At 37.9% G+C, this 27960-nt stretch overlaps 2 protein-coding genes, 1 long non-coding RNA gene and 1 pseudogene across 3 annotated transcripts; 3 read left to right on the top strand and 1 right to left on the bottom strand.

Annotated features, from left to right (window-relative positions):
- Positions 1-5088: 5088 nt before the first annotated feature.
- Positions 5089-6367, top strand: LOC109964294 (uncharacterized). Its single transcript, XM_020607492.1, has 5 exons — positions 5089-5275; positions 5370-5717; positions 5897-6037; positions 6109-6152; positions 6233-6367. Exons 1-5 carry the CDS (start codon positions 5089-5091, stop codon positions 6365-6367), a joined length of 855 nt encoding a protein of 284 aa, XP_020463148.1.
- Positions 6368-16140: 9773 nt separating this feature from the next.
- LOC109964293 (uncharacterized) lies at positions 16141-21003 on the bottom strand (annotated as a pseudogene).
- Positions 21004-25868: 4865 nt separating this feature from the next.
- On the top strand, positions 25869-27037 carry LOC109964282 (signal-regulatory protein beta-2-like). The gene is made up of 4 exons (XM_020607476.1): positions 25869-25911; positions 26043-26372; positions 26585-26941; positions 27024-27037. The coding sequence occupies exons 1-4, from the start codon at positions 25869-25871 to the stop codon at positions 27035-27037; spliced, it is 744 nt and encodes a 247-aa protein (XP_020463132.1).
- Positions 27038-27120: 83 nt separating this feature from the next.
- Positions 27121-27689, top strand: LOC109964267 (uncharacterized). The gene is made up of 3 exons (XR_002275487.1): positions 27121-27177; positions 27326-27387; positions 27473-27689. It is a non-coding gene; the product is annotated as an uncharacterized LOC109964267 (long non-coding RNA).
- Positions 27690-27960: the final 271 nt, after the last annotated feature.

The raw sequence follows: 27960 nt of genomic DNA, 5'->3' as shown, positions 1-27960 counted from the left end.
TGCTGCTGAAAACTTGCCTGAAGTCTTAGGAGCCACTTATACTTTTGATAGTAACCTTTTTAATAAGACTCCTCGAATCACAGTAAAACAAGAGCCTGGAACCTTTGTTCTACATATTCTCAAAGCACAGCTGAGTGACACTGCATTTTACTACTGTGAGAAACTTGTTGAACTTCGAAGAACATTTCTGAATATTACTTTTCTGAGAGTCAAAGGTAAATGGAGCCGCATTCACCTTGTAGGTACTTGACATTGCATTTGTTTGTCTTGAATTTGTAGTCATTGGATTCAGTTCATATCTTTGTTATGTAACCACATGTTTTTACAATGAATTTGAAATTCAATAGGTTGAACGTCGAAGAACATTTCTGAATATTACTTTTCTGAGAGTCAAGGGTAAATGGAGCCGCATTCACCTTGTACAGTAGGTACTTGACATTGAATTTGCATAAGTCATTGGATTCAGTTCATATCTTTGTTATGTAACCACATGTTTTTACAATGAATTTGAAATTCAATAGAGTAAGCAGATAGTTTTTCACTCTTTTTCCAGGACCAGAACTTCATATCACTGTCTTTCAAGACTTCCCATCTGATCCAGTTCGTCCAGGAGACTTGGTGACTCTGCAGTGTTCAGTTCTCTTTGACAACAAAACATGTCTACAAGAACACAGTGTGTACTGGTTCAGAGCCAGATCAGATGACTCTCATCCCAGTGTCATTTACGCTCATTTAAACAGTGGTGATCACTGTGAGAGGAGTCCTGAGATTTCCTCTTCACAAAAATGTGTCTACAACTTGTCCAGGAACGTCAGCTCCTCTGATGCTGGGACTTATTACTGTGCTGTGGCCACGTGTGGTGAGATATTATTTGGAAGTGGAACTAAACTGGAGGTTGAAGGTAACCACTTAATTGTCATGTAAATTTGTCCAATCAAATTCACACAGTTATCTCATGAAGCAGCAACATTAAACAATGATGTTATTTTACTAGTATTTAACTTGTCCTTTGTTCCTTTTCCTAATGTTTCAGCAGCCGACATGTGGTCTTTCAGCGATTGTCAGAGAGCAAATGCAATTCTAATTCTGCTGTGTGTTGTATTGGCTCTAAGTTTGCTTATTTCCATACTGATTTATACCACCATGAAGAACAAGTATGGTTGCTTCAGTGGTAATAAAACAAAATCAATATACAATTAATTTTCAGTTTACAATGAAAGTCAGTGCATCCTTACATATTTACTGACTGTTCATGGTTTTTCATTCTTTAATCCAGCTGCTGCTTTGCAAACAAATGCTCCAACACCCCAGAATGAGCGACAAAGTCAGCAGGTAAGTGATTTTTAAAGGTATTTTGTTGGAACGTTTATGTTAACATCTGTTTTCTAATAATGTTTTCCCATATATTTATACAGACAGCTGAAGACTCTTTGGTTTATTCTGTGCCAAATTTTGCAAGAAGGAAAGCTGGCCATGATGTAAGGAGAGATTCAAATGTTGCCGAGGGACAAAGCATTTATGCTGATGTCAGGGTTTTGGAGTAGGAATAGCGACGTATACACAGAAGATCCTAAGTGATGTTTGTTTAATGCTTGTATATTATGATATTATATGGCATGAGTGTTCTTTTATTGTGAGCATTTGGATCCGAGCTATACATCTACTGGCTTTTAATTGTTTGTTTTATTTAAAACATTTTTTGTCATCTTAGTTTGTCAGCATAAAAGTAAAATAGTGAGAATGCTTTTATTATTCCATGAAAGGTTTTTTGGCAGTTTCCACACACTGCAATAAACGGAACAAAATCTAAAAAGAATATTTGATGTGACCAACCTTTTGCCATTTTAACACTCGTTTTTCAAGGTACTTTGTGGGTAGATTGTTTAAAGCATATTGAAGAACTTACTACAGTTCATCTGAGGATTTAAACTGTATGTCTCCTGTCTTTTTGTGTAATCCCAGCCTGACTCCATGATGTTAAGATCAGGGCTTTGTGAGACACTTCGTTCTTCTTGTTGCTGGGGATAGTACTTTATCACTTTGGCTGCATGTTTTGAACTTGGTGCCACACTACACAAAGAATCAGGGACCGGTTAGGTTCCTCCTTGATGGTGTTGAGAGATAAAAATTGTGTTGAATGTTTTCTTTCTTTTGCAAATAGTAAAATGGTTTTAACTCTGTGGTAACTAATTGACATATGGGATTAAAGAATGAAGTCTTCAAAATTTAACGTACAGTAATAGATTGTTTGGGTATCCGCACTGTGTAATTGAAGAGATGTTTGAACACAAGAAACCTAATTTTATAATGTTCAACCAAAAATCGACCTTGGAATCATATTTGAAAGAACTGGTTAATGTAGAATTGATGAGTAGGTCTTATGGTGACTGATATTGACAACATACTAAGTTTACATTTGGATTTAATTAACATTTTCCACTTTAAAACATTAAAAACCTGCCTTTGGTTTGATGTGATCAAGTGCATTATAAGTCTGACACAAAGAAAAACAAAGCTTCTAAATGTGATCAGACATTTAACAAATTATTTTTGTAAGTATGACTCAAAAGAAAACTGGATTTAACTAATGGAATATTGTTGATCCTGCTATCAGGCTGTTACTAAATTCACTTAGGTTTTGTGAGCTGCCGGGAGAAGTAAACTATATTCCACTTGCTTAACAAAGCAAAATTCAGAACCCTATCCTGTTGGTGGATGGTATAGTAGTGGTGAAAAAGTATGACACTTGGAGGTTTCAAATGTGCTCTCTGGTGTCAAGGCCAAACGCTTCTTCGGGCCAATAATTCACCTCAACTCTCTATAGCATTTGGTACAACTGTAACGACAATGTGCTGACCCTGGCTTTAAGAAAGGGCAGTCATTATTTGGAGAACCACGAGAGGTCACCTGTCATAAAACAGTTAAAACAAAAAAGTTATTTTAAGCATTTGAACAAATGACTGAGATGATTCCCTTGTGGTCCAGCACATTTTAGTTACTAAGAAGGCTTTCATTCCAACTCTGGCCCAGACAAAACAACCACACTAAGACATTTTGAAAAGCAAGGTGACAGTCCACTTCTAAGAGAGGGTCTGTCGAACATAAATGGTTAAACCACTGTCTTATTTGAGTGATTGTGTAAACTAAACTAAACCATGTGATGTGATTCGGTTGTTGCACATTACTTAGATGATTTGGAAACCATGATAACAAATACAATAAGAGTATTAGCAGGCGGCTGGGTATGAACCATGATAACAAATACAATAAGAGTATGCCCTAGGTTCTCAGAAAATGAAAGTGGCTTAAAACAGAGGTTTGTTGTGTATGTGTCCTACTTCATACACATAGCCATTTCCTTACTGAAAGTGTTAAGGAGTAACCACACTTTATTGTTTTTTAGAGCAGCCATTACCCCATCATACTGTCATATAAGACAGACTGTCTATGACTACACTGTGTCACACTTAAAGGCCTGAATAATAATGCACATTTTCTAAGGATGGCATTGTTTTAGTTAAGTTTTGTTTTGGTTTTAGGCTTAGAAACACTAGCAGCAACACTTTGAAGATCACTGTGTCAGTTGACTGATTTGCTGGATTCCCATGAAATTATGTTGGTATCATTGTCCTGAAAGATGAATCCTAATAATGTGATCCCTTGTCTTGTTGAGCTCCAACATGAATGCTAATGATTATGTTGATCCCCTGATGTATCGCCACTAGCAGGTCAAAGTTTGTACGTCCTGCAAGATATCTGGGCAAGTGATTGGTGCAAAATATGTTACAGGTATTCATGGTTCAATAGTAGTAAAAATAATACTTCAATAAGGAAAAGGTGTTACAGGAGCAGGGCAAAAAATACATAAAAGTAATCAAATTGAACATTTAAAAGCTAGAGTATAGTAAAATGCACAATGGAACAATAGTAATAATACTGTAATAAAGACTATGTTCTAAACATCATTGTTGTTATTGCTTAGCGTGTGGCCTAGGTGCAGCTTCACAGAGCTGCTAACATGGCTGCAGGCTCTTAGACCGGTTTACTAGTGCATTTGAAAAACACTGGTGATGCAGAATGACTAGTCACCAAAACAGTTCCATGAACATTTATCAGTTCAACCTATGGTTCATCTGTACACTAAGTCCCTGTGGACCCAAAACTGATTCGAACAAAAGGAATCAGTGCATTTTTTTTTCTTGAACCAGCCAGAGGGAACTAAATGTGAAAGGTGAAGGTGTGAAAGCAACCTCAGGGACTGATCATAAGCAAATGGATACTGCGATTTAAGTATCTCTGTAGTTTTTCACACATACCAGGATTCCTTTATTATGTAACAAGTTGCTGAATAGCAGCAGCCAGCCATAGAAACTAAATGTCCAGTAATTATGCTGTAGTTTGACGTTTCTTCTGTTTCAGCCAAACCACAAAACCTCAAAAGACAAAAAAGCTGCATAAGAACAGTGTACCAGGAAATACACTTTTATAACTGTTCTGCTGTGATTACCAAGTGGATGCATTAGACAGTGTGGCATATTGTGACCATCCCATATCATCACCTTTTACTTTTTGGAAAAACCAACAAATATCCTAACGACAAACAACATTAAGATGACTGTTTCATGGATTATACTACTGCTTCTCTGTCAAGGATGCACTTTCTACTGCAGTATGTACCAAATATTTATTATTTGATTATTTTGTTAGCAGCAAAATAATTTTTAAGTCTAGTAAGGGAAGGTGACCATTTTTCTCTTAACAGTTAGTATATAATATTATAACAAATGTAAAGCAATTTTATATTTGCAGCTCTTGTTCATGATTGTGTATATTTTAAAATATTTTGTCTCGTCTTTGTTCCATAATTATAGTGTTATATATTCAGATTATTACTGTGTATAATGCAGTAATTACACAGTATATTGTCCTTCTTTTTAAAATTCAGATGCACTGGTGTCAGTGACTACAGTTCAACTTGGTGAGCCTGTGACCTTCACATGTTTTTACCCTCATTGGGAGTACAGTAATACACGAGTCAAGTGGTACAAACAGAGTATTGGTGATACTCTTACATTAATTACTACACTGATGAAAGCTATTGCAAATCCTACATATGAACAAGGGTTTCCACCCTCTCGATTTGATGTAAACGATACCACAGCCTTCACCACTCTGACCATTAAGAAGACAATGCAAGAAGATCAGGCAGTGTATCACTGTGCGGTCTCTACCTGGAGTGAGGATCAGTGGAGTGGCACATACTTGTTTTTCAAAGGTGATACATACCTCTGTGTAAAACTGCAAATATCACATTTTTGTGTGTTTTAACCCTATTAACTATTAACTATTTTAACTCACTCTTTTTCCAGGACCAGAACTTCATATCACTGTCTTTCAAGACTTCCCATCTGATCCAGTTCGTCCAGGAGACTTGGTGACTCTGCAGTGTTCAGTTCTCTTTGACAACAAAACATGTCTACAAGAACACAGTGTGTACTGGTTCAGAACCAGATCAGATGACTCTCATCCCAGTGTCATTTACGCTCATTTAAACAGTGGTGATCACTGTGAGAGGAGTCCTGAGATTTCCTCTTCACAAAAATGTGTCTACAACTTGTCCAGGAACGTCAGCTCCTCTGATGCTGGGACTTATTACTGTGCTGTGGCCACGTGTGGTGAGATATTATTTGGAAGTGGAACTAAACTGGAGATTGAAGGTATCTGTATTCTGTTTAACTGTTTCTCTAAATGGCATATTTGATTTTAAGTTTTTTTTTATCCATACAGGTAAATTTAAGCAAATGTTTTTGACAAGTAAAAATCCTCCTAAGTGGAGTTACATATTGATTTCATTTTAATGATAAATATTAACTTTTTCTTCCTTTTCATGTTTCAGAAACCAGCTTGTGGTTCTTTAGTGTTTTACTGAAGGACAATATAATTCTTCACCTGCTGTGTGCTCTCTTGGCTATAAGTGTGATTGTTATAGCCTTCCTCATTTATGCTGTCAAGAAAACCAAGTGTGACCATTGCAACGGTAATAAAACAACTCATGTTAATTTGTTAATATTAATTTCATTAGTAGTAACATAACTGTTTTAACTGCAGCTGCTGTTTTCCTTCAAGAAAACGTTGCAAAAAGGAATTTGAAGGTAAGATAAGTTTAGCAAAAGTTATAAAGTATTTTGATCTGTATTTCTCATCTCACTTAATTTGCAATACATTTTCTCAGACAGGTGAGGACATGCGGGTTTACTCAGCTGTTGTCTTTACCATGCTGAAAACTGGCAGTGCAGGAATGAGAAATCCAAACGTGACGGACAGAGAGAGGATCTATGCTGCTGTCAAGGCTTTTGGGTTGGATTAGCAAGTGGAATTGTTTGAGATCATTTAGTGCCATATGTGCAAGCTGGCGGTTTAGAGGTGGGTATTAGTAATTCTTTTTTTATTAATACTAGGTATCAGGAAGCTGTACACAGGGTATATATGTTTGGGTTTAATCTCTTTGTGTGTTTAAAACTAAAGTTCAGCTGTACATTTCTAATATTTTTATAGTAAAGGCCAGTGTTGTTGTGCTGGTCAGTGATATGCATGACAGGAAAAGCTTCTGCAGTCAAAATGAAAGAGCACAAAAAGTAAGTTATAGGTCTGACCCATGGTCTTGATAATGACTGTGTGAGTGTTGAGATGTATAAAAAAGTGTTAAAGTACTCTATATTCACTTTTACCTGTTGTTGCTGTTGTGTGACCACACTGTTATCTGTGTGGTTCTGGGTGTTAGTAAATAAAACATACTTTCCTGTACCACATTTATAATGCTGATATGACAGTGTGTCAAAAGAAGATTTTTTTGGGTGACCTTGACATAACACAACTTGTAAGAGCCATGTTCAACTGCTCATTCATGTGTTTTTATAAACATATATACGGTACATAACATTCAAATTGTAGCCATACCTATAGGACGTTTCTCCAAGAAAAAACCTAAAAACCCAGAAAACAACAGATTGCTCACCAGAGATACATTCTGGATAGCATTGTGCCACATTGCAGTGGTACAGTGGTGTACAATATATTAAAAAACCAACTATGTGTTTTTCCTGCTTCATGCAACACCTGGAGGTTTCACACACACGATTTTTTTGTCTAAAAGAAATTCTGCCTGGAACATTTCAAATGAGGATCAGCGTTGATTTTTAGTTAGTTTTTTTTTAAACTTCCTATACAAACACTGTTTTCTGGATAATTTTTTATACTTTATTAATCCCCATGGGGAAATTTCTTTCTAATGGCGGTGCTGACAGTCGCTGCCTGGCCATCAGGGGGTACTAGGTGCTCAGTGTCTGGTCCAGGGACGCTTTGACATGTGGCCTGGGGACACCGGGAATCAAATCGCCACCCTTCTGATTTGCTCTACCTCCTGAGCCACAGCCACCAGGTAGAATGCCAAAAGTACTTTCTGCACAGTAATAAAGGGAATAATAGCATGATTGATTTTATTAGCACTGAACTCAGTAGTAAGACAGGTGCAGTCCAGTTTGGAGTTAATATTTTAGACATGTTAAATACATATTTTCTTCCTGAGACACTGATGCTCACATAGTTTTGGTGTCAACTTTACCATCATGCAGTTTGCCAACTTTGTTTATTTGAAACAATGTGGTTATAAACAAAGTCATTATGAACAAAATCAAGAGGTCAAAAGGTCATCTAGTCCAGTTCAGCCCCGTTATTTGCACAATAATTATCAGCCATGAAGAGATGTGTGCCAATGAGCTGGCTGATGTTCTGACCTCCATCTTAAATCTCTTCCTCAGCCAGAACACTGTTCCTTCTTGCTTTAAGACCACAACCATCATCCCCCTTCCCAAGAAGAGCCCACCCACCTGCCTGAATGACTACAGGCCAGTGGCACTCACTCTGATCATCATGAAGTGTTTTGAGAGAGTGGTTCTGGCCCGCATTCAGAGCAGTATATCGGACCCCCTGGACCCCCTACAGTATGCCTACCGGCCCAACAGGGCCACCTCAGATGCTATCGCTGTTGCCCTTCATTATTCACCTTGCAACCTTGAAAATAAAGACTCCTACATCAGGATACTCTTTATCGACTACAGCTCCGCCTTCAACACAGTTGTCCCCCACAAACTCACCCACAAACTGTCCACACTAGGTCTGCACCCCACCCTCTGTTACTGGCTCCTGGACTTTCTGACTGGCAGGCCCCAGACTGTCAGAATTGGCAATAGGATCTCAGACAGCATTGTTACAAACACTGGCACCCCACAGGGATGTGTCCTCAGTCCCATCCTCTACACCCTGTTCACCCACGACTGTGTCGCCTCCCACAAAGACAACGGTGCAAGGACAATAATCTCAGCCTCAACACAGACAAGATGAAGGAGATGATAGTGGACATGAGGAAGGAGAGGAGATCTCATCAGCTACTGTTCATCCAGGAGCTTAAAGTGGAGAGGGCGTCCACATCAGTGAGGACCTCACTTGGACACTTAATACCACACAGTTGGCAAAGAAGGCCTAATAGCGGCTGTACTTCCTGAGGAGGTTTGGCATGTCGCCTAGGATCCTCAGCAATTTCTACAGCTGCATCATCAAGAGCATCTTGACCAGCTGCATCACCATGTGGTACCACAACACTACTGCTATGGACCGCAAACACCTGCAGAGGGTGGTGAAGGCTGCTGAGAAGATCACAAGGACTCCATTGCCCGCTCTGCAGAGCATCTACCACCGCAGAGTCCACAGGACAGCTACCTCCATCCTTAAGGACCGCACCCACCCCCAGCATGGACTGTTCACACCTCTACGCTCAGGCCGGTGCTACCAAAGTGTGAAATGCAGGACTTCTAGACTCTTTTTTTCCCACTGCCATCAGACTCAAACAGTTGACAGGAGTTTATAATCTTGGACTACTTCATGTAACTGCACTTGATTGTTTACATTTTCATTTTGTACATGTGTAATCGCACACTTATTGCTGACTGTTGCACATACAGCTGATGTAGCTTGTATTTCTAGTATATTTTTCACATGTTGTTTTTAAAATTGCTTTTATTTTGTATTATAATTTATCTATTTTATACTTAAACTTATATTCTTTGGCATTTGTTGTTGCAAAAAATGGGAGAAAAAAAGTTAGTTAAAAGCTGCACTTACACACTTAACCTAGAAGAATCAAAGCAGCCAGTCATTGTGATAAAGCACCTTTCTCTTGCACTGCTGTTGTCTTTCTGCCCAAAGGAAGGTTTAGTCACAAGAACAAAGTGGAAACTATCCTGATTGGCTGAAAGCCTAAAAATACACTCCACCCCCAAATGCAGCAAATTCATGATACATTTTTCATGACTTTTAGATCTACATGACTGTCAGTTGCTATTTCTACTTTGAAGGAAAGCTGATATTTCCAAAGCAGTTTCAATTCAGGTTCGACTACAGCCTTTTAGTTTTTGTTTGTCATAACCAGTTTTTTACAATTAATATATAATGATATTGTTAATCTGGTTTCACGCCATCATCTATTAAAATGACCTGTCTTTTTCTTGTCCTGCATTTCTAATGAGAAAGTTGTTTATAACTTAATAGACCATTAAGATTCTCTTGAAAGAGAGAGATGAAAAGAGAGCACGCCGACACACCTGCTGTGTTCAGAGTGTAGCTGTCTATACATTTGTCGACCACAACTTCCCCTGAATGCAGAGGAATTGGGGGATTTGATGTTGTTTAAAAGCAAAGTAATAAATAATGTAATGCATAGCATTTGCTGCCGAGTAATTAGCCATGTATTTTTTTAAATGAGTAATTATAGATTTCAGGTAACTTGTCCAACACTGGTCTGGTGCTAATGCTTAGGCCCACAGTACGATGAAGAAGCAAATGGTGTTTGTAGTACTGAGCTGCAATCACTGTAATTATGCCAAAGTCAACAAGATGCTTCTACCACTCTTAATTTATGTTACACAGTCTGTTTCCTTTTCCTGTGCAGAGTTTTTCACAATTTGTAACTTCCCATAGGGGATGGCCATGTACTGATTTTACATTTCCTATTTGTAAAATGTCCTTAGAAGAAGCTGCAGTAGTTGAAATAAAGTGTATGGCTATCTAAAGGTAATCTGTTTAAAGAATGAATTGTTATTACAGTAGAAAATGCATTAATTTTGCAAGAGAGAGAGCAAACAGACACAACAGTGGCTTTGATGAATTGTCTGTTTTTTATTGTCCACTGCAATGTTTTACAATTTAAGATAAGCTAACAAATAGAAGCAGGGAGCTTTTAAACTTGTAAGTACCGTCAGTTTGTTTCAGGTATATTTTATGACTGCGGTAAATAAAATTCTGGAGGTGAGTACTCTGTGTTTGTAGTATCAACGGTTTGTAAAAGCAATTTGCAGTGAAAACAACAAGCAAAGCTACACACAGCACCTACACTGACAGCAGAAGTTGTGGTGGGCCATTTTCTCTGCCTTTGACCAACCACTGAAGCTGTTTACTCAGAAGAGACCCGACTATGGGCTTCAACAGGATGTGTAGTGAGAGCAGAGGTGTAAGAAGGGAAACCCTGCAAGAAGCATTAGAAAGCTTTAGATGAACCAGTAAGAAGATTAACAGTCATGATTAGTCTGCTTACATGCTCCAGTGTTCAGCTGTAGTCTGTATTTGTATGATTCATCAAAGGATGTTAGTTAATCCTTTATTCAAACAACATTTAAACTGCCAGACAGGCAGCCTTTGTAGGAAGTTAGTAACTATCAAGCTCAGTCTTTATCAAGTGATCTTAGGTCAAGGTCAAAGTGTTTATTTGTCATATGCACAGTTAGGAAACATGTTTCCCTGTACAATGAAATTCCTACTTTGCCGTCCACATGAATGCCACATAAAACAAGTGAAATATAAAGTAGATGAGCAATAAAGCAAATCAAAATAGGCAGTAACGCAAATCTAAGGCACTTTAAACCAACAGGTGAAGGAAGCAAATAAAAATACAACAGGAACACAATATAATGCAGAGTGTATTACGCAATTATGCATGTGAAAAATGAGTATGTAAATGGTACAGATGGAATTACATGAGGTAGATCCTGAGGCAGCTGTTTAGGAGTCTGATGGAAGTTGGAAAGAAAGAGTTTTTCAGACTAGAGGTCCTGCATTCCACACACCTCAGCCTCCATCCGGAGGGTAGGGCTATGAACAGTCTTCCATGCTGGGGATGGGAGGGATCTTTGAGGATGGAGGTAGCCTTCCTACGCACCCTGCTCTGCAGAGAGGGCAGTGGAGTTTTACTCGAGCAGATTTAAACAAGATTAAAACCTTTGCACAAGAAAAACACACTCAGCATTAAAACAGCAAGTACAGTTCATTTGCAGCAACACACAGTTAACATTCATAGTCATTAGTTCCACATAGAAACACTAAACTGCATTCAAAAAGGAATGGGATTTTAGTCAGATCAAAGTTTTTAGTATTATTACACTTACAGTATGCACACAGATATAGATTTTCAAAAGAATTCTAGGCCTTTTCAACAAACTGCATGCTGTGTGTTTGCTATATGTGCTGTGCATCACCCTGCAAAATAAAGGAAGAGCAATGACTTTTGAGTCAGCCGCAGTGACAGTGTGGTCTGTACTGTTTCCATCTGCCCTGCAGGCACATCACGTGCATGAGGACAAATTCACCAAAGATCAGTTACATCTTCATATGTTCTCCAAACTGCATGTTTCACTCTTGGTTGATGAGTATGTGAAGCCCAGGTAAATCATAGAAGTCATTCTAAGATAACATTTTATATATCTGAATGTCTTTCTGGCATGAATAAATGATAGAGCGTTAAAGATCATTATTATGCTGTTGTACATTTAAACATGGATGTGCTGCATGTTTTTTGTTAGTTGACCTGCACAAACAGATAAAAACAAGTTGACGGTTTCCGTTATGAGATAAATGAAGCAGGTCACAGTCAGAGCAGGAGGATCATAGTTCTGACTCACAGATCTGGATTGGACCAGTGAGAATGTAGCACTGCCCGCTTTCTCAATAACAAAAATACCTACAAGTGCAGTGAAACTACAGACTGGCAATTCACGACTAAAATATCACTGCCCGGGGGCAGGTTTATTTAAGCCTTCATGAAACCATTGTTCCATTTGCTCATTTCAACCACTAAAGAGACCCACCCATCCCCCACCAACCACCAGGCCCTCCCCTTATAAAACTAGAATTGTGAGAATGACAGGAAGAAAAGCAGCTCTCAAATCACACCTCATTTTGGCAGCCCAGCCACAGCAATGTTCAACTTTCCATGCACTATTTGACCATCAAGTGTCTGCAGTATGTGCACATGTATACATAAAATGTAGATATATGACAGAGCTGTTATGTTGAATTAGATCTTACCATTTGTTTCTTTCCTCATGTTTACCCCGTCTGTTTAACTGCACAATATTGTGCACATGGGGATGGGCACGAGTTAGCGTCACAGAACTCCTCTGCAATCCTTTGACCTTTCTGGGGTGTTATTGTACTGGGTTAAATTGTGGCATTCCTATTAGTTTATCTGTACCAGGAATACACAAATGATGGGCATCGTATTTCTTTATGTCGCCTCAGTTCTTCTACAGTAGCTTCTGCAAACACAAGGCTTCACTTTTAAAGTCATTGCAAAGGTCTTGTTGTGATAAAAATGTTGCCTTGTGACCAGACAGCTGAAGATCTTAGCGTGGGACATCTTCCTCTGTCTGAAAACAAATCTGAAAGTCTAAATTTTACTCAGTGTAAATGTAAAAGATAATGTGACAGCACGGCCCCCCACCCCCACCGAGTCTGTGCACTGACTTTTCCTGTTGATGTTTCTTTTCAGATGTCACATTGACAGAGTGGGCAGGGTCACCACTGATGATGTGAAGATACTGAATTCATCCTGGGGTATGACTCCTCTGGCTTCAGTGTGACATTGGATTTTATACTGTCATAAGAAATAGTTTTGAAACATACAGTATTACATGAGCTGGTTAATAAAACGATGAAACATACAGTATTACATGAGCTGGTGAATAAAACGAGTTAATTGCGAGTTTTACGGTATCTGCTGTTTGCTGAGTCATCTGATTTTCACCAAGAGATGGCAGTGATGTTAAGACATGGCAGAGAATGTGTGGCAAAGTCCAGTGCTGTCAATATGTAAAACCTTAGACAACAGATAATGCAAATACTGGATTTTGTGGCTTGTTGATGCTTCAATCCAGACAGAATATGTATTTTGAATTAAAATTGTTTTAAATAAGTTACATCCCAAAACAACAAGATCACTGTAGGACTTAGTTACTTATGTTTAGTGCTAATTAAATGGCAGTTGTGTCGTTTTTGATATGTGAAGCCTATTTTCTCAGTGGTCAGTCTGGATGTTCATTATATGCAACCACACACACTTATACTGTGTAAATGATCACTTATTAAATTACTGGATCAGCCTCCCAAAGGGTGCTCTTGTGTATCCTTTGTTTTGGCTCCTCCAGGCAGCCTCCTCGCCCCTCAGAGCAGAAATAAGAGCTTTGGGACAAACTTCATCAATGCAGATGATTATCTCTGAGTCGAGGACCAAAGAATGATGAAATAAGGGAACTGGGATTCACCTGGTGTCCCGTCTCTTTATGTAATCCCAGACTGATTCCATGATGAGATCAGGACTGACGGGGGCCAGACCAACTGTTGCAGGACTAACTATTCTTGTTGCTGAAAATAGTTCTGTATGACTCTAGCTGTGTTTGAAGTTGTTGTCATGCTGCAGGATAAATATGTGATCATCCAGATGTCTCCCCAGTGGTTTGCATGATCACTTTGAATCTAAACATCTGTACACAAACCCTTTGCACATTACTTTATAATTTTAAAAAATGAAGATAATGTAATTCAGGCTTTGGCAGAAATCCAGTATGATGCTGGTTTAGTGGTTTAGTGTCAGTAATATTGATCAATCCGACCAATTTCCAGTAAAATACTGTATGTTGAAAGGGTTAATGCCATCCCCTCAGATGTGCATGACAAAAAGTGACACTAGCTATTCAACATCCAAGACATTTCTGTTTTGGATGTTGATGTTCATCATAGACAGATTTTTTGTTAACGCCCACAGTGATACCTGAAATAAACACGCTGTTGGTTTTGCTTCAGATGCTTGGTATTTCCTCTGTGGTAATATAATTAGAAGCCAATCAGATTGCTTGGAAATTGTTCCCTCCTACTTGATATGATTAATAATGTGAATCTTTTTCTGAGTTCTACATTCAACAAACCTGAAGTGGAATAACCAAGACATGCTGATAATATTTTATATGCTGCTGATACTTAGAGTGGGGCATAAGTATATGTAGAAAGGTCAAATGTATTTCCTCACACTGTCATTTTAGAGTAAAGAGGGTATATTCTAAATCTATTTAATGTCTTTCCAGGATGCAGAGAAGATCAGATCTTTGAGACAGAGACTGTTTATGTTGGAGATGATGTGAACCTGACCTGTACCCGCAAGGGAGTTGGAAACTTGGTTTGGGCCAGGCTTGCTTCTGGAAAAGCTCCTCAAGCCTTAGGGAAGTCATTTAGCCTCAAGACCGTGCATCCTCGCATTACAACCAGCGAAGAGTCCGAAACATTTGTTCTACACATTACAAAAGCACGGCTAAGTGATACTGCTTTCTACTTCTGTATAAATAAACAACAACAATCTTCAATATTTTTGAAAGGAACAGCGCTGAGAGTTGAAGGTAAATTTAAACAAACAGCCAGTATCTTTTGTAGATTACTTAATGGTGAATTTATACATCAGTTTCCTTACATGCACATAAAGTTGATAAACTGTCTTTTGCATACATTTTTTGTTGTTGTTTAATTTTCAGGAGCAGAACTTGATGTCACTGCTGATCCTTCACCTGCTCCATGCCATCCAGGAGACTCTGTGACTCTGCAGTGTTCACTTCTCTCTGACTCTGAGAACAAAACCTGTTCAGAAGAAAACTCTGTTTGCTGTTTTAGAGCTGGATCACATCAGTCTCACCAAAGTTTTTATCACACTCACATCTTTGATGAATACAAAAGGAACCCTGAGGGCTTCTCAAGAAAGAAATGTGTCTACAGCTTCTTCAAGAACATCAGCTCCTCTGATGCTGGGACGTGTTACTGTGCTGTGGCCACATGTGAGGAAATATTTTCTGGAAATGGAACAAAACTGGACATTGAAGGTAACTGCAAGACATTTTTAGATAAATGTGCTTAATTGGAAACAGGCAGAATTCATTTAGAAACTATAACAAATAATTACAGTACTATCAAATAAGATGGTGAAATATGCTTCATTATATTTGTATTAATTTTTTTTGTTCCTTTTCAATATTTTTCAGAAGTCAACACAGGAGATTCTCAGAGGGACCATACTGTTTTGTTTATACTGTGTGTTGCTTTGGCTATAACTCTGATTGTTATAGCTTTCCTCATTTCTTCTATAAAGGCTTGTGATTATTACACAGGTAGGGGAACATTACTTATGCCTAGTTTTATTTGGGGAAATCTAACTTCACATTAGTGCTGGTTATAAATTAACCTCCTTAATTTTGTAAATCTCAGTAAATCTGTTTCTTTTCCTAATCTTTATGTATTTATTGTCTTTATTTACAATGTGTTTTATAATGCAAATCTTGTTCTTCATCATAACAGGCACAGCAACCACTGGCAGACATCAGAATCAGAATTTGAGGAGTTTTTGGGTACGACTGAAAAATTCAGGTTTCCTTTTTCATTTTAAATGCTCTTATCATGTCAGTCATCTCATTGAATTTGTCGTACATTGTCTCAGAGAGGTGAGGACATGCGGGTTTGTTCAGCTGTTGTTTTTACCATGATGAAGTATGGCTGCGGTGGAGCAAAGGATCCAAAAGCACTGGAGAAAAAGAAGATATCCAATGCTGTCAGAGCTTTTGGGTTGGACTAGCAATCCAATCATTTAGTATCAGCTGTGTTTTTATAAGTCATTGACCTGGAAACTGAAGCATACCTGTTTATGTCAATATTTTTTAATTTTGGTTAAAGCATCAAACACATCTGACCACTTCATCCACACAGAATGAGTTAAATAAAGAGCTACAGGTAGACCACTAAAAAAATCAGAACACGTTTAAAGAATCTTAACAAATATGTAAACATTTTCCATTCTGTTTTACCTGATATGGTACTATATACATTCTGATTATTAAACTTAAAGCCAATCACGAAATTGCCAGAATTAACAAAATCTGTTACGATTAAGAGGTTATTAACAGCTTTACTTGTAGTTTTCTTTTAGCATGTTCTGCATGTTTTATATGAACCTTTCTACACGTTCTTAATAGTTTGCATTCTCCTCTGTTTAATTCTTTTTTAATCGTAAATGATTATTGTGATTTCATTTTTGTACTTTGATTTTGCTTTCCATTGTTGCCACTCATAGCCCTGAAATATTTTATTCTTATTTTTTCCATGTCCAGTACCTTGTAACTTTATTTTCAATAGTAATGTAAAAATAGAGTAGTAGTATTTTTAAATTATATTGCTTTATCCTGGCTCCAGTATAACTTAATTTTTGTTACATACTGTAGATTACAATTGGCTTTCAGTATAAATGATCCTACTGCCAAATAAGTATTTAAATAAGAAAAAAAAGGAATTAATTACATTGACATTTGTATCCCAGTATAAACACATTTTTCATGCATTCTCTCATTCACCTCGACCCAAATAACCAGTCCAGAAAAGCAAATCCAAAATATTATATTAAATAAACTTGATCACGACATTAACTCGACCCAAGAGGAACTACAGTAGGACCCAAAACTACAGTATTTCCCAATACTGTCATTATAAAAGTGACACCTGTAAAATGACTGGACACCTCTTTCTGCACACAAGCTTTATTATTACTGTTTGTTTTCATTTCTGTGATGTCACCTCATGAAGGTGAAACAAAGTGGGGGGTACTTCTGGTGAGAAACTTTAACCGGAGTAAACAGCTGCCATACATTCATAACTGTTACATACGAGAGAGAACTGAAGGTGTGACTACACCTAAAACATACTCCTGTTTGTAATATTTTAATGTTAATGTTCAGAATCATTAAGTGTGATGTGAAAAATACTTGATGGATATTTTTTATTAACATGGATTTTTCCTTCAGTGGGGGAGGAGGTATGGGCTTTATTCACCTGACAAGAAAACGATATAAATATCCATTCTAAAAACAACAACACATTAGCAAGTGTTTACTGTTTATTTAATAACAAATTATATTATACAACATGATATTGGAAAAAAAAAAGAGTTGTGACTGAATGTGTTCACTTTAAACCACCAACCAAAGGTCAACAGGCATTTTGTTCAATAAAAAAGTTATTGGGAGGGGAAGAGGGAAAAGAAAACTTCATGAGCTAAACTTGCTAACAGTCAGTTACAGTAAGGACCTGAGCTTAGATGCTCACAGGGCAGTAAGTTCACATGGTTGATCCACAACTAGACCCTGCTGTGCCTATAAACTGGGTTGGTGCTGCACATGGTAACCTGCTGTACTGAACACTACAGTAGAGTACAAACAATCCTGTGACTCTCTCTTCTTTGCTCTTTTTGCGTTGTTTGTAGAGAAGCTCACTGCTGCATAGTTCACTGTCTCTGCATCACTGTCCTGCAAATAAACACATTGATGGTGTTAAATATTTCTGAGGTTAGGACTATAACATCAAGACCAGTTATACAGATCATGCGTCATGGGGGTTTGGTAATCGATCATGTGCAACTGAGAACTAACATTTTACTCTCTGAAGTAAAAGTCAGTGTGTACATTTTGGCTTAATGTAAATCATGCTTTACAGACCAAGGCATAAAGTGAACCAATTTTTTTTTAATATGAATTATAGCAGTGAGAGTGAACGTAAATTAGCCAAGTCTGAAGCCTTGAAACTGAAACAGTAAAAATACAAAGGGGAACTGCGGAGTCATGATAATTCTTAGTGGATTCCTCACTACAAGTGACACTTTTAACATTAATAATCAGATTTTTTGTCAATATAGAAATACTGATTATAGCAGTTTAAAAGCATATTTACCAAATCATTCGATTGCTCAACAGTTGACCTGTTATGTCCTTGGTGAGGGGAAGCACTCATTGCTCCTGTTAATGAAAGTAAAGTAAGTGGTTGTCTCGTCAAGCAGTAAGTGTACATTCTTTCTAATGCAACACACAACCAACAAAAACAAGCCCTTCCTATAAGTTGATCTGTGAAACTTTGTTACACAGAGCATGTGAAAGAAGTGGCACATGAGTGGATGGATTTTGGCCAAATGTTTTATTTATTTTTTACCACGGAGGGAGTGTTGCCCTGTGTCCCACTCCAATTTTACTCCGGTAGCGTTCACACCATGATTGCCAAACCTGGCCCAGAATGCATCTGCATCAGTCAACCAGCACTTTTCATTCAAAAATCAGCCATTGCCTGCTCAATAATGGAGTTCATTAAGTTTTTATTTAATTAGACCCACTGATTCATTGAATTTTACTTGACTTTTTGTGTTATATTTCTTGTTACATAGGCCTAACTGTAATTTGAAATAAATCATTTAGATTTGGAAAAAAAACAGTCGTCATTCTTTGGGATGTAGGGCTACAGTTTATGCCAAAATGAAATCCGTGCAGAATTTTTCTTTTTTTTGGAGTGAGTGAGTGCAGTTTGAGTGGGGCAAGATGCAATCTGTGTTGAGCCTTGAACGATAATAAGTGGAGCTGCCTGGTGGAGCTTTGAACGGGGAAGTGGAGCGGTCAAACAGCTCCGTGAGTGAGGAGGAGATTCTCTCTGCTTCACTTTACTCATATGCTCTGATGTTACACATACAAATTGTATGACTACAGAACATTTACTTTTGGTATTACAGTACTTCAGAAAAATATATGATTCTCCTACCTTGGCATTGTTCACAAACTCTCCTTCGACAGGTGAAGAAAATAAGGGCAGCAATCACAACCACACAGCAGGCCAACAGTACCCCAAGTACCAGAACAAGTGGGTCTAATTCTGGTCCTGAATCAGAAAAATGTTCAGAGACACAAAGCACTTGGTGGCCCTACAAGAGCTACTGCCCTCCCAACCCATCCATCCATTATCTATACCTCTGATCCTGAAGAGGGTTGTGGGGGGCTGGAGCCAATCCAGCCAAGTATTTTTCCTCCTAAACTGAACCAAGTATTTTTTGTAGCAAAATGTAATGGCGTTATATTTATGACAGTTTCCAAGATAACAACTAGCGTGCTAGCTAGTGTACTAAGTATCCATCATGTTTATGGCTGTTTCTGTGGTGACAGAGGTCCGTAAAACTTGGTAGTGTCACATGAGTTGTCGTTAATGTTGGTGGAATAGTTGCAGTTCCTGACACGACCATAGGGAGCGCTTTTTAATGATATGCCTCTGTGAGTCGTATGAAAGAGAAGGGACAAGCGACCATATGGGTCACATAGGTTAAAGGACTTGTTTTTTCCAATTTATGGCCAAACTCTTGACAGTTTATGTTTATACTAGCTGTTTCACCTTTTAAGAAAGAGGAAACAATTGCAAAGGAACAGGAAATGTTATTAAAAAAAAAAATTGAACCTTTTATATAACTGGCTTGTGTAATTTACATGTCAAGTTGTTTTGCAAAGGTTCAAGGTCTCAACTACAGAGTTTGTCAAACTTAACAGTTGCTGCATGTATTTATAACTCTACAGAAACCTACAGAAAACAGATAATCTTTTCACACACAGTGTTTGATCAGCCTAAATTATGTTTTGTTGCTTCAGCGTATAAATATGCATTTACGATTTCAATACAGCTGTTATGCACTTGTGTCTACTTTAGTTCCTTCATGAAATATGCCATAAAACAGTCCTACTAGCTACATGTTTTATCAAACTGTTGAATATTTTATTCAGATTAAATCTAATCTAATCAAACTTGACTGGTTAGGATGCATTATAAATCTGAGGATGTTAAAAATTTTAAAATACGTACTTGCCTCCACTTTAGTTCCTTCCCCAAACAGGATCTGTCCACATGTGGCCACAGCACAGTAGTAAGTCCCAGTATCAGAGGAGTCCTGTATAGTTTTGGACAAACTGTAGACACAGCTTCTCTCCTCTTGTCCATCACTGCTGTTCCTCTGAGTGTAAAGGACACTTGGATGGGAGTATCCTGATCCAGCTCTGAACCAGTGCACATTGTGTTCACCTGGACACTGGACTCTGTTTTCTTGGCTCTTGGAGAGAAGTGAACCACAAAAGCAATTCATAATCCTAATTATCTGTATGACTTTTAAACATGATTATTCACACAAAAAATATAAGAAAGTCATTTTACCGTTTACAGCCAAGAATGTGCCTTTGATGAAAGTCTGTGAATATGCCGTTCCATTCTGACAAAGATATGTTGCCTCATCTTCTTTGCTGATATTTCTGATGGACAGAACATGCTGATTATGCTCTTTTGTTACTGTGAAACGCGAGTTTTTAAAGGGTTCACTGACTGTTATTGAACTAAGTATTTCTGTAGCAACCCTTTGGACCATATATCCAAGAGACTGCTTATACCAATGAAAGAATTTGCCTTCCTTCTCAGAGACTGGACACATCAAAGTAATATTGTCACCAAGCCTGGCCAAAGTCAAAGAGATCTGGTGAGGAACCTCTGCAGGTTGAATCAGAGCTGGAAGAAAGAGAAACAAAAAATAACAGAGTTACAGCACAAGACAAAGTCAATGAAAAAGAGTTTTTGCCAATTCAAAGATAATTATATGAACTGCGTATTCACACACTTTATAGTGCAAACCATAGTTTCCAGTAGTATTTTTCTCCCGCTATGTAAGAATAGCACTTACACACTGTACTAAGAAGAATCAAAGCAGGCAGTCTTCCCGTCATTGTGGTGCAGTACCTTTGTCTGTCACTACTGATGTCTTGCTACCCAAATGGAAGATTTAGTCACAAGATCACCAACATATACCAACTAAAAAATCACTGTGATTGGCTGAAATGTAGAAAATGAACTTGCCCCAAAAGTTTCCAGCATGTCACACGCACAAGCGCAATATCCATTTTCTGTTCAACCAAGATTTGTTTGGTTATTTCTAATCAATTGTCTATTCTAACCCCTTATTATTATGACTGAATTCTTACTGAAGTTGAGCTACAACACTTGAAGTCTCTGAGATCTTCTTTCTTTACTTTGGCTAGTTTACTATAGTTTAACCTTGGAACACAGAAAATCTTCTTACAACTGCAAGGCTTTATTTAAACAATGCAAGTCCATTTTATATACAGTATATTTACTTCAAAACATCGGTATAGCAATTAAAAAATGATCCCAATTGAATACAAAGTGATTAAATTGATATAAATTTTCACAACTGACTTTTGGCAAGAAGGGAGCAAATGTATCTTTCAAAATGATCAAGTATTTCCATGAAAATTGGAAGCTACACTATGTACAAAAGCAGAAGATAGAGAGGATGGATGGATGAAGGATATCAAAGAACAGGAAACAACCAGACAGCCACTCACTGTGTAAAAAAATGTTTACAGTCTTTATACTCGTGCAAAGTATTGTTCATGACCAAAGCTAAGAATACTAAGCCTCAATTAATCATAACTCAGCCTTAATTAATATAAATGCATTTATTAAAAATCAAGTTAATTGGGCCAACCACACAAGGAAGTATAATTTCTCGCTGCCACTTGTGGAGTTCGTTGCTCTTTTCATACAGTAATAGCTCTAACGTGAGCTGATCAACCTTTATCAGCTTCTCTTGTCTCGTCTCTGGTTTTGTATGTGGCTGGACAATCAGAGGACAGTGTTCATAGAGAATTAGAGATTTTAGTAAAAAAGACAACCTGAACAGTAATAGTGAAGAGGAAATAATACAGGGAAGGAGCGAATTACATCCCCAGGTGAGAATGTCCTTTCAACTTTGTGAGAATGTAGATGGGAATAGCTAACAGAAGCAGACAGGGAGCTTTGTGTGTTGTAGGTGCACTAAATCCCTTTGTCAGGATAGTATAAAATAAAATGTATGAACAAAATGTGTTTGTCTTTGTCGTCTCTCAGCACTTTGTAAAGAATTCTGCATGTCTGTCTTGGGAACAACAAGCAAAGCCACATGAAACAGCTACAACAATGTTCATAAGGGGTGGTGGGCCATTTCTTTGCCATTTGTTTACAAGTTGTTTACTCAGAACAGACCTGACTCTGGGCTTTAACAGGATATGCACTGACTAAAGTTGCAAGGAGCAGAGAGTTAAACGAGGCATCAGAAAGCTTGTTTCCGTTTAACCAGTAAATGTTTTACATATGCTCTTATAAACTTGCTGAATCGTTCACGACCGATTCTTCATTTATGTCTTGATAAACCCATGGGAAACAATACATAAATGTTTAAAAATGCTGCTATTTGTGAGCATGTACAGATTCTCAAGAGATGCATTTAAGGCCACACACACCTACTCATGTCATTTAGAGTTTCAGATTGATTTGACTGCTTTTGGACAGAGAAAGGAAACCACTGCAAGTACAAGAGCAACATGCAAGCTGCACACAAACTGCACTGTGCTTACTTGTTTTAATATCCAAGGAATAAAATCTGAATACTGCTGGCTGAGTTATATTAGATCACTCAAATCTCTTTCTAGTAGAGGATAAAACCGTGTATCGATTCTTACATATTTTCACTATAATAACCTCATGTCATATCTTCTTTACATTGCATATGCAATTTAGGTGAATGAATTTATCTCAAAATGTGAAATCTTTACCATTTTTAATATCATAATTGAATCTAATATCTGACCTCTTTCTCATTGCTAATGTGCCTACTCTAACCTCATATATATATAAAATCTATTTTCATGTAGTTGTAAAATATTACTCTTGTGTCTGCACACAGGAACAGATCTTGACTACCAGAGCTTTTTGCAACTCATCAGGGAAAGGTAAGATGACGGTTTAAATGTCTTAAACAGTTGGGTAGATCAGTGAATGCATACACCAAACCACAGAGAAGTGTTATGAAAAGTTGTGATTTGGCAAATGTGTGGGTGTCGAACCCGTACTTACCCATGTGACTGTACTGAAGAACAGTAACACCACAGTTATGTAGGTGTTATTATTGTATACTTGCCTTGTTCACAAGGTCAAACAGCAGCTCTCAAGTCTGGGTTACACTAAAAGTGAGGCAGGAAGCAAAGACCCTTTGAATGCATCTTACTGTAGCTTAAAAGCCTGACCACAACAGTGCTGAAGTTTCCATGCATCATTTGTTTGTGTGTGAATAGATTGTGAGTACAAGCAGAGCGAAAGTAGAAAGCAGGAGAAGAGTTGAAGAGGTTTCATTTTGAATTTAATTTTATAATTGCTTTTCTCTATCTTCCCTTCTCTATATTTAATGTGTGTGTGTACATGTCCTTATGTCGTGTGGACAACATTTTGTTCTAACCACTGTTGTGCAGACATTTTGACTGGTCCTCACAACTTCAGAGGGCTGGTTTATGGGTTCAGATTAAAGTTCTATTTAGGTTAGGTGTTAGTCATTTAGTCGTGATGAGTAGGATTAGGCTAAGGCAATAGGAAATGCATTATGTTAAGCATGCACAATTATAGACAGACATGATTGTGTGTGTGTGTGTGTGTCCATGTGTGCACACCTGGTTTGCTGACAGTATGAAACCTTTACACACTCACACCGTGAGGACTCAGGCTTCCCCCTTGGTGACTCACATCGCGCCCTTACCTTGTAATCACTGAATTTTAGTCCTCTTTTAGATGTGTACATTATTTGTTGTGTGTTTGTAGCAACCAACAAAATCACAGAAGAAGACATACATTTGTAAGTGCAAGTTATAAATGTCAAGAGCAATTGATGCTTTATGAGTTACATTATCACTGTGAGGCTATATGTGCTTGTGTCGTGATGTTGGATATTGCGTGAACATTGTGGCTCAACCTGGCTAGGTCCTGCTATGCCTGAACAAAGCTTTGCCAGGAATTTTGCACACAGCAGCTCTATGTCTGAATGCCAGAAAAGCAACCACTACACTATTACATGCAGCCCGCAAATTCCTGGGTACCATATCTGAGAGAAGCTTTGGGATGATGACTTTGTTCAAAGTTAGTGCCAGGAGTTAGGTTATGTTTTAGGGTTAGGCAAGTAGTGGTTATGATTTTTATGAAAAGGTTTCTAGAAAATGAATGTTAGTCAGTGTCCCCACAAGGAAAGAAGACAATTATATGCGTGTCTGTCCCGTGCAGGATGGAAACTGAGACAAGATCCTGGAAGTGTGCATTTCATTGCGCACTTTTTGTTGCCAGAGTCTCTAGTGCAATACAGCATAGCATTTGATGGCCAGGTGTTTGTGCCCCTGGTACGCTGAGAAAGGGTTCATCACTGTTCTAACAGTGGCCCAGGATTTGTGAATTACCTCAGTATTTGAGATTTATATAACTATAAAACTTCCTTAAAATAAAACATTAAATTGTACACGCTGTAGGTCAATGTCTGTTACTGCCGCAGTAGTTTGGTATTCTCCTAATAACTAGTACTGCACATACAGCATGTTGGGCTTGTCTTCCATTCAACAGAAAAGCAATGAAAACAGTCCTGTTAAATGGATGTGACTCTGCGTGCCATACAGTATCTGTAGATATCACCACAGATGACTGACAGACGGAGTGGGCTGCTCACTCCTGATGTGGGGCATCTGGACTGGTCAGTCCTTCTCTGGGTTTCTGTTATAAATACCTAGGGATACAGTTTAAGTCATGCTAGTCAGTTTGTCACTCCGCCAATTTGGTCCAAGATGAAAAACCTGAAAAACTATTAGATGGATTGTAATATTTTGTACAATTAATCACATAGCCACAGTTAATCAAATCTGCCTCCATCCTCAAAGATCCCACCCACCCCCATCACGGACTGTTCACCTCCCTACCCTCTGGCCGAAGTTTCAGAAGTGTGAAATGCAGGACCACTAGACTGAAAAACTCTTTCTTTCCCTCTGCCATCAGACTCCTAAACAGCTGAGGAGTTTATTACCAGGAAATAGGTAATGTACTGTTTACATTCTCAGTTTGCACATGCATAATTGCACATTGACTTTTGACTGCTGCACATGCTGCTCCCATGCAGCATACATTCTCTATTATATTCTTATATATTTTTATTGTATTGCTGCATTTGCTGCTTAAAGTGCCTTAGATTTTGTATTACTTATTTATCTACTTTATATTTCATTTGTATTTTGTGGCATTCATGTGGACGGCAAAGTAAGAATTTCATTGCACAGGGAAACACGTTTCCTAACTGTGCATATGACAATAAACACTTTGACCTTGACCTTGACCTGATATAAGCTCCCATGCACAGATTGTTTTAATTAATAAAATCATCATTTAGTTTGTGGCATCCTGCAACAAAATTTTCTTCAAAAAGAACTTCCACAGGAGAGAGACCCTGTGCACACAATACATCTTTTGTTTACAGGGTCTCTCCTCAAAAACCTTCTGTCTTTATCTTTTACCTTTATACAGCACGTGTCAGTATTAGAAACTCACATGAGATGACAAAAGAGTAGAGCTGGTGTTGTTTCATGTGTTTAAGTTGGAAAGTTTTAACTGACGCATTTCCACAGGGGTGGCAAAGTGAAACACCAACATAACAAGAGGCCAATCAGGTTGCTCTAACATTGTTCCCTCCCATTTGATATAATTATATTAATGCAATCATCCTATAATGCATTCTGAATTAACTGCAGTCTCAAAAACAAAAAATGTCAGTCATATTTTATCTCCTGCTGATGCTGCAAGTTGGGCGTAAGTACCTTATACTGATTATCAAATTGTCTGCAAATGTATTTCAACCATACTGTCATCTTCCTACAGTAACTGATGAGGTATACAAATGTATCTGTTAATCACTGTTGTGTGTTAAATTTGCCTTTCAGGATGCAGAGATGATCAAAAGATTGTGACAAAGACTGTCGGTGTTGGGGAAAACGTGATTCTAAGATGTGTCCGCCAGACATCTGGGGATGTTGGAAGAATTTATTGGGTGAAGCTTGTTGCTGGAAACATGCCTGAAGTCTTGGGGAGAGCATTTAACTTTGATTATGATGGCGTGGCTAATGTTTCTCGTGTTGCAACAAAACAAGAGCCTGGAACATTTGTTCTCCAAATTGCAGAAACAAAGCTGAGTGATACTGCATTTTACTACTGTTTAAAATCAGAGCGTTTTAACATTTCTTTTTTGAAAGGAATATTTCTGAGAATCAAAGGTAAATATAACAAAAAGCATAACAGTGTTATGTCTGTGTTCATATTAGCTGTATTTAACCAGTATTAAGTATTTTATGGAAGCATATTTATTTAGCCATGATACAAGGTTTTGTCTTCACTATCGATTTGAATAAATATAAACATAAACATTCTTGCTGTAATGCTATTTTTGATTTATTGAAAATATATAAATGTGTTTTAAATTCCCCAGGACCAGAACCAGATATCTCTGCAGTTATTCAAGACTTTCCACCTGATTCGGCCCGTCCAGGAGACTCAGTGACTTTACAGTGTTCAGTCTTCTCTGGCTCTGAAAGTAAAACGTGTCCAGGAGAACACAGTGTGTACTGGTTCAAAGTCGGATCAGATGAATCCCATCCCAGTGTCATTTATGCCCAAGGAAACAGTGGTGATCAATGTGAAAAGAGTGCTGAGGCTTATTCTCCACAGAAATGTGCCTACAGCTTCTCCAGGAACGTCAGCTCCTCTGATGCTGGGACTTATTACTGTGCTGTGGCCGCATGTGGACAGATATTATTTGGAAATGGGACAAAACTGGACATTGAAGGTAACTGCACAATATGTCTATATAATAAGGAAATTACCAAAATCTTAATACATTTTTATCAAATATTGAAAATTATCTATAGCTATAGTTTCATAACTTTGGTTTTCCTTTGTGTTTTAGTCGTCAGCACATGTGATTCACAGACAGGACATATAATGCTCTTGGGTGCTGCTTTGACTTTGTTATTGCCGTCCTTGTTTATGTCATCAGGAAAGAATCTTGTGATTGTTGCAATGGTAAGAGAAGTTACTCGTTCATCAATTTATTAAGCTGTTTTTCCCAAAAACCTAATGTCATTAGATTCATGTTTGTGTCCTGTTAGAGAATCATCCATCTTTAAAGTAAAATCCAGTGAATCTTTTAATACTTTTTTCTATAATGTAGCTACAAATGTTGGTCTACAAACAACTGCTGCAACAGCCAGTGGTGATCAGCATAGTCAGCAGGTAAGGTTTTTAAAGATGTAGCTAAAAAAGTTATCAGCTATTTTATGTTTCCATGTGCATGTGTTAAAACATTTTATTTCCTCAGAGAACTGAGGACTCTTTGGTTTATTCTACGGCAGTCTTTACTGGGAGAAAAGCTGGCAAAGCAGGAAGAAGAAATGCAACAGCAAAGGAGGAGACGATCTACACCAGGGTCAGGGCTTCTGTGAACGATTAACGATCCAAACACTGGATGTACTTACTGATGTGATGTGGCACACAGTGTGCAAAATGCACTGATTTAACTGAGAAGACAAATATAAGATGTTTTATGCATCATTTTGACATTTATATATTTTATACAAACAGTTTTCAAACATTAAATATCTTTTGGCTCTATAAGTTCCACAAACTGAAGTGCAGGAAGAGAGTTCTGCGGCGCCTTGGCTTTGCCAGCCCCTCTGATGTGATCGAGATGAAAGGGCGGGTTGCATGTGAAATTAGCAGTGCTGACGAGCTCCTGCTGATGGAGATGGTATTCAACGGCCTCTGCAAAGATCTGACAACAGTGTAAAAATGATCATATTTAATAGT

Source organism: Monopterus albus, unplaced genomic scaffold, assembly GCF_001952655.1.
Source record: "Monopterus albus unplaced genomic scaffold, M_albus_1.0 scaffold86.1, whole genome shotgun sequence".
Lineage (NCBI taxonomy): Eukaryota > Metazoa > Chordata > Actinopteri > Synbranchiformes > Synbranchidae > Monopterus > Monopterus albus.
The sequence above is the reverse complement of the archived record's forward strand: the minus strand, read 5'-3'. Positions and strand labels throughout refer to the sequence as shown.

Excerpts from the sequence above, each read along its gene's own strand:
- LOC109964282 (XM_020607476.1), top strand. The coding sequence starts at position 25,869 with ATGTCAGTCATATTTTATCTCCTGCTGATGCTGCAAGTTGGGC. Across the intron at positions 25,912-26,042 it reads GCTGATGCTGCAAGTTGGGC|GATGCAGAGATGATCAAAAG; the intron begins GTAAGTACCTTA and ends TTTGCCTTTCAG. Across the intron at positions 26,373-26,584 it reads AATATTTCTGAGAATCAAAG|GACCAGAACCAGATATCTCT; the intron begins GTAAATATAACA and ends TAAATTCCCCAG.
- LOC109964294 (XM_020607492.1), top strand. The coding sequence starts at position 5,089 with ATGAAAGCTATTGCAAATCCTACATATGAACAAGGGTTTCCACCCTCT. Across the intron at positions 5,718-5,896 it reads AACTAAACTGGAGATTGAAG|AAACCAGCTTGTGGTTCTTT; the intron begins GTATCTGTATTC and ends TTCATGTTTCAG. Across the intron at positions 6,153-6,232 it reads TTGCAAAAAGGAATTTGAAG|ACAGGTGAGGACATGCGGGT; the intron begins GTAAGATAAGTT and ends ACATTTTCTCAG.